The sequence below is a fragment of the Aythya marila genome (genome assembly GCF_965140915.1).
Source record: "Aythya marila genome assembly, chromosome: 2".
Classification (NCBI taxonomy): Eukaryota; Metazoa; Chordata; class Aves; order Anseriformes; family Anatidae; genus Aythya; species Aythya marila.
Window position 1 is genome coordinate 127,742,261 of NC_139043.1, and position 6,647 is coordinate 127,748,907.

Genomic DNA, 6,647 nt, shown 5'->3' on the forward strand with positions numbered 1-6,647 from the left:
ATTGACATTTTGTAAGTTACTTTTACCTACTAAGTATAAAGTATTCCATTTACCTGGTCCTGGATCTGTTCCTTTATATCTTACTCAGGAAAAAAAAATTCTATTAACATCAGCCATATGTTGGTTATAGAGATTCTTTCAAAAGACATTTCAAATAAATGTTTTCCCATAATGGAAAGACTATGATTAAAAAAAATGAGAGAGAAAGAGAGAGAATAAAAACATTAAAACTGTATTGACTCCTCTGAGTTTAGTTTTACTATTTAATTTCTATTGGCTAAATCTCAGTGAAGAGAATGATTTTTCTCAATAACTGTGTAATTTAAAAAGAACACAGAGGACTTCCAATAAACAAAGATAAGCTTCTGAGAATAGGTTACCCTTTACAAAGGATGCTAGATATTCAATGCATTTCCTGAAGATTGGAAAAACAGGCCTGTATTGAATATTAAAATAAAAATTCACAACGTGTTCAAATGCCATTAGTACTAGCTCCGTCGTATCCCTAATCCTTAATAAGACCTCAATAGCATTGAGCAGAACAAAGTAATGAGACCATTGCAACAATTTATCAAGGAGGTTTCTGCCATCTAGTGGAAAATAGTGGAGCTTACACCAACCCCACGAATATCTAAAACCTTTGTTTAAAGACTGGGTATCTAACCCATCAGAAAAAAAATGTATTCACTTCCAATACAAAATGCATCTCTTCTGGTTGATATATTCCAAAATATTTCCTCTAACGTATCCTTGGTCATATTGCCTACCCGTTATATTTATCCTCATTAATATCCTCATTTACTCAATCATATTGAATAAACTACAGTACTTCTGAATGACATCAAAATCTGTCACCTAATAGGGATAGAAGTAAAAGTAAAATAAATACAAATAGATAAATAAATAAATAAATACAGACTTCCCAAGCAATCTTACTTCTTAAATTAATGGATAAAATATGATAGTTTCCCTGTAAGTTTTATTCCATAACCTCTGCTTATGGTACGCAATTTTAAGTGGTACTGGCGCCCTGAGCAGATCCTTTATGTCAATTTTATGTCAAAAGCTTGCCTTTTTTCTCTAACTTTACTGGACTAACAAAATTATTACCTCTTTCCGTATACTTTTTTCCCCTCTTTTTAGTATCATTGGAGGATCACTGTCACACCTATAATATATTAAAATAACTACTCCAATTAAGAAGTTTGTAACAGGGAATATTATCAGAACAAGTGGAAACATAAAGTGTAATCCCTTTGTGGTAGGGCAGACAGCTGCTGTTGGCACATCTCAGATCAGACACTGTTTAGGAGCAGGTCAGTACAAAGCCTTGGGGCTATAATGACTGCAATGGTTTCTGCTCGAGTAGACCTTCACACCTTAGGTTCATGCTGCTTATGTTTGGGTACTTAAATCCATGTCTAAATAGGGATTTAGGGCATTACACAGACGAAAGAAGAGTCGGTTGGCCTCTCTCCTTTAACTATACACAAGCACAGCCTGGAGCAACCCCAGATCATTAAATGAGGCTCGTAGGAATACCCGGGGGAGAGGCCGTCTCAGCGCCTCGCGGACTACATTTCCCAGGCGGCCTTGCGGCAGACAGCCCGCCCGCCCATTGCCCTCCTCCGCGAGGGGGCTGCTGGGAGTTGTAGTAGAGAGGCAGCGAGAAGATGGCGACCAAGATCAACGTAGTGCTGCGGCCGGTGAAGAGCATCGTGGTGCGCTTCTGCCCCTTCGAGTCCAACGTGGAGAGCACCAGGTGAGGGCCGCCGGGGGGCTGTGAGGCAGCCCCGGCCCCCCGGCGGCGTTGGTGTGCCCTGGGCCTCAGGCCTGCGCCGGGGGGGGGGGACCTGGGCCTGCGCTGAGGAGCTGGGGGGGGCACAACGACCTTGGGGTTACTTCAATTAACCCCAAGTTAATTGACATAACTTGTTATTAACCCAGCTGGGGGAAGCGCCTTGAAGTTTTGCGAAGTTCTTTCTACATGTTAAGTATATAAAGAACATCCGTGTGGATTTTCACAAATAAAAATCCAAACGAAAAAAAACTCATTAAAAAAAAATCCAAATAAATAAAAATCCTAATAAAAAATTCTCATAAAAAGTACGTCTGAAACTATTAAATACAAATTCCATTATGTTTACGCTTTTGTCACCCTGCCACGTCAAGCTGTTCAAATCAGTTTTTAAAATATCTTCCATGTATTTGCTGAATTTCTACCTACAGCGTACTCAATGTATCTTTACCTTTCAGAAAATTTCTTGAATGTATAAGCCGTAAAAAAATACAAGCCACCAACAGGAACTGTGAGGTGACTGCGGATGTGAGACACGATGGGTCTGAACCACTTGTCGATGTTATGTTTGGTAAGGAGTTCTTTTTGAATCCTTACATAAAAAACCTTCCAAGTTTGTGTTTTTACAGCGTTACTGTATCCTTTATGATACTTTTCATTGTGGTTTCCCTTTTTTTTTTTTGGTTCTGGTCCACACCTAAATGTGCAGCAGGGAGGAAAAAAGGAAGAGGGAGTCGCTGATGGTTTGATATATATAGAAACATGCATGTATGTCCTTGTGCTAGTTAGACCTGGTAGGGTTGAGTCTACTTTTGTGGTAATGTACTTGTGGGACCACACAGTCAGAGTTCCAGGGAAGGACTTGTAGCTTTGTTTTGATGCAAGAATCTGTTCACTTTGTTATTTATTTATTTTTTTTACCTGTGGTGGAGGCATCTTGGTCTTGAGAATAGAAAAGTTTAATACTTTCAGCTGCTTATACAACTGAGTAACTTGCTGTGTAGCTTGAAGGAACTGCTCATATAAGACCATACGTGTGCAGGTGGCCTTGCAAAATGAGGTCAGCTGGAGTACAATGAATTTCTCGGTTTGCTTTGAGAGTACAGTGAGGAGGAAGGGACGATGGGGGAAATTTCCTCAGTTCTGGAAGCAGCCCAGATTCAAGGCTATGAACAGATGGCTGTAATCTGCTTTTGTCCTTTTCTCTGGCTGCATCTTCTTTCCTGCTGTGCTGTAATGGCCCAGTATGGCATGTAGCCCATTAAAGTTTTCATTATTATTTTTTCCTGTTACTCGCTTTTCTTAAGCTTTCATATATTTAATGAGTCACTAGAAATGCCATAAGTGCTGAATGTACTTCACTTTGCTGAAGAAAGACAAATTATTTTAGTGTTGACAATGGTTGTTTCTCCCGCCCCCATGCCTCTGCCTTTCCCATCCATGACTCTAACTGTGATGTATTAAGACTTAAGCAGTAAAGCTTAATGTTTTCTAGTGTAAAACAAAACCAATTTATTTCACTAATGCCAAGAGCTCTGAACTCTTCACTAAGAGCCGATTTTTTCCAAGTGAAGTTTGCAGCCCTTGCAGTTGGCAACTGTTATTGGAACTTGGGTGTCCTGCATGGCATTGCATTATATAGGTTTGGATACATCTTTTATGTTTGCAGATCTTGTAAAAATTAAAAATTAACTTAGGTACTGCCTTTAGTTTCTAATGCTCCCTCCCTGTTTTAAAGTGCTATGGTTGTTTGTGCTCAGAATTTTAGAAATCCTAGTGGTGTGTACTTTCTGATGTTATAACTGCCAGATTGTGTAAAACAATTCACTGTTTGGGCTAAAGAAGTAAGTTAAATGGACCATATACAACAGGCTGCTAAAATGCTGTGCCATGTGTGGAAATTTTGCCTAGCAGTACCTTCTGTTAGATAACTTTGAGGGTATAATGTGAGGCACTTTTATGAAATATATGTTCTTACCGTAGATAAATCTAGAAAAAATGTTTATTTTTGAATAATGCAATGCAGAAATAAAGATTACAGGCTCATTCAGTGCACTTTAATATATTTGTTTGTTGCATAATAAGATTTTGTGGTAAGTGGACTACCTTCTAATCAGACAAGATGAACAGGGTATTTGGATTTATGTATACAAAACACAACTGCACGCTGAAGTAATTGTGGCTTAGACTTTGAGTTCTTGAAATTTCTTTCCTATGCAGCTGATGGAGATCGATTGATAATGAAAGGAGCCAACCTGACGACAGTAGAAATGTTAACAGCATTGGGGTCCAGATGCAATACAAAAGAGCTTAAGGCAGAACAGAAAAGCAAGAAGAATCCCTGAAGAACAGAACAATGACTGTGTTTGCATTTACATGTGTTGAAACAGAAAAGTGTACAGAAAGATTTATCCAAAGCAACAAATTCCAAGAGAGATGGCTGAAACACTGACCAGGTTAACATAGAGCAGAATGAACTATTTAAATGTTCTCCTGTCATCCACGAAACGACAGCATAATGCATCGACAGATCATCATCTACTAGTGGATCAGAGTGACTCAAGATGCATGAATGCATCTTTCTACGCACCAGCCTCTGTCATCTGCATGTTGGACTAATATCACATGTATTTGTATATAATTATGAATTAGTTAATAAATACTAAAGTGAAAACGGGTCTGTCTAGATGTTACTTCCAACAATTTTTCTATGTGTTGAAACAACAAATATTACAGCAGTTCTCATTTGTGAAAATTATTAAATATAAATATCTGAAGAAGACTTAAAAGTAATCATCATTGACGTAGCTGAGGAACTGCAAGCTGCAAATACAGAGTAGATTTTCTGGTACTCCTTTATATTACCTCTGTTGTTAAGTCCCTGTCATTTTCTTCTTTTTCAAGAAAGTGTGAGATTTGCTAAATGTAAATTTAGCTCAGCAATTAGAGTAACAAGGTAATGGGACTGTGAACACACAGTAGAGCTACTCATCCTGCATAAAAGTAGCGAAGTCTAGCTCAAAGGGAAAAATAAGTTAGTGTTTTTGATAATTGGAGGAAAGGTCTATCTTTGAAGTTCAGTTTTGTAATATTTTTGTCACTCAGTTGTGGGAGATTTCATTAAATATTTTACAAAGATCAAAGGGAGAGCTTTATTTGGTGTTTATAGCCCAGTGTCCAACCCTATTATTTATTAACGTAAGTGCTTGGGTGTCTCGTGTATTGCAGAGCTCTGTGGGTTTGGAAGGGCTGATCTGTCCTCAGGCTGTGCAGGTGAAGGTGTCAACTGCACATGCATTTCATGTGCATCAGTTTTGTTCTATTTCAGTTCTTAATGAAAATGTGACCAAATTTTTAGTTTCAAGAACTGCAGGTGCAGTCCTATTGAGGTATTAGTTCTACCTGTTCTTAATCAGGTGTTTGACTTTTTATAAAATTTTAGTATGTACATTTAGTCATGCATTTAGTATGACATTAATTCGACAGCAGACTTGTGGCACAAATCTTATCTAAAACTAATTCAAACTTACTTTTGCCAAGATTTGCAAATGGACACTGTCCTTTCTGAAAGCAACATCGTTTTATCTAGCAGCACTTTTAAGGTCTGTCCTCCCAACTTCTTCACCAGGTTGTTGAAGTCAAGGTAATCTCTTTATCACCTTGCAGATGGAGGTGCAGAGCTGTGCTAAACACACACCTGTTTTGTGTTATAATGGCCTCTTCTGTGTGTTTGCAAGAAATACAGTGGGTGAGATAAAATGATTGGGGCAGATAGGTCAATGAAATTCAGATACAGGAACAACACGTGTGAAGTACTTTGTCTAGGATGAATACCTTCTCTGCAGTCTGTTATCCTTTTTTCTTTATTATTATTATTTTTAATTAGGCCACCAGCTCTTTGAGGTGGTTTCAGAATGCTGAGCTCCTGAACCTGCTACTGAGCTCCCTTCTGGTGATGGAGTTATGAAAACATCTGAAATTCCTTGAAAGGATTGCAAGTCCTGTGAAGCTAAAAGAGTATTTTAGAAAGTGAACAAAATAGAAAAAAAAAAAAAAAAAAAAAAAAGTTGTTCACGGGACAGTTTGAGTTCCTTTTTTTTTCAGTTTAGAGGAATGTTTCGTGGCATGATGTTACCTGAATTAGTCTTAGAGAGAAAGTGAGAAGTGGAAAAACACTGAAGAATTATTTTAGTCCCCAGTTAATCATGTATTTGTATGCCCAAAAGGTGATTTTTGTGATCTTTTAATTTTTACCAATTTGTACAACAGTTAAGTAAATCATGCAAAGGTTGTCTTCAAATGTGAAGCACTTATATCCATCATAAATAATTAGCCATATATATCCACTTAGAGAATATAACAGGGGTTAAGTAATATTAAGGTTCTAGAGTGTTTATAGTGGTCCAAGATAGAGGTTTATATATAGGACAAGGAGAGAGAGAAAAATGAAGGTCCCAGTTCAGCTTTTTACAGCCAAAATAAATCTCCTCTGTTGAAGGATATTTTTTTCTTTAGTCTAATAGAGAGGCATCCAACTCACTATAGACAAAACCTGTTCAGGTATTGTAACCCAGAGGTGCCCAACTTTGTTGCTTAGGTCAGGCAAAAGGCCGATAACACCACTATTGAGAAATGACTGACAACTCGGTGGACAAAGTATAGGCTGCTGCTGCCTTTGCTCTACGTGCTATTAGCTGCAATTTGCAATGGTAAAAGTACAGTATGTTTTGTGTGTGAAAAAGAAGTCATTTTCTAGGATTCAAATATGTAATCTAAAGAAAATGCACAGGATAGAATAACAAAGCTAAGAATGTGCATTCTCAAGACTACAAGATAGTGAAGTTATACA

The 6,647-nt window shown here is 37.8% G+C and overlaps 1 protein-coding gene across 1 annotated transcript; it reads left to right on the forward strand.

Annotated features, from left to right (window-relative positions):
- The first annotated feature begins 1,644 nt into the window (after window positions 1-1,644).
- Window positions 1,645-4,502, forward strand: MRPL53 (mitochondrial ribosomal protein L53). Its single transcript, XM_082755462.1, has 3 exons — window positions 1,645-1,762; window positions 2,257-2,369; window positions 4,019-4,502. Exons 1-3 carry the CDS (start codon window positions 1,674-1,676, stop codon window positions 4,141-4,143), a joined length of 327 nt encoding a protein of 108 aa, XP_082611588.1. The 5' UTR covers window positions 1,645-1,673; the 3' UTR covers window positions 4,144-4,502.
- Window positions 4,503-6,647: the final 2,145 nt, after the last annotated feature.

What these genes read in the sequence shown, in the direction of transcription:
- MRPL53 (XM_082755462.1), top strand. Translation starts at nt 1,674, where the DNA reads ATGGCGACCAAGATCAACGTAGTGCTGCGGCCGGTGAAGAGCATCGTG. An exon ending in TCCAACGTGGAGAGCACCAG is followed by an intron (nt 1,763 to 2,256) that starts GTGAGGGCCGCC and finishes TTTACCTTTCAG; the next exon opens with AAAATTTCTTGAATGTATAA. An exon ending in ACTTGTCGATGTTATGTTTG is followed by an intron (nt 2,370 to 4,018) that starts GTAAGGAGTTCT and finishes TTTCCTATGCAG; the next exon opens with CTGATGGAGATCGATTGATA.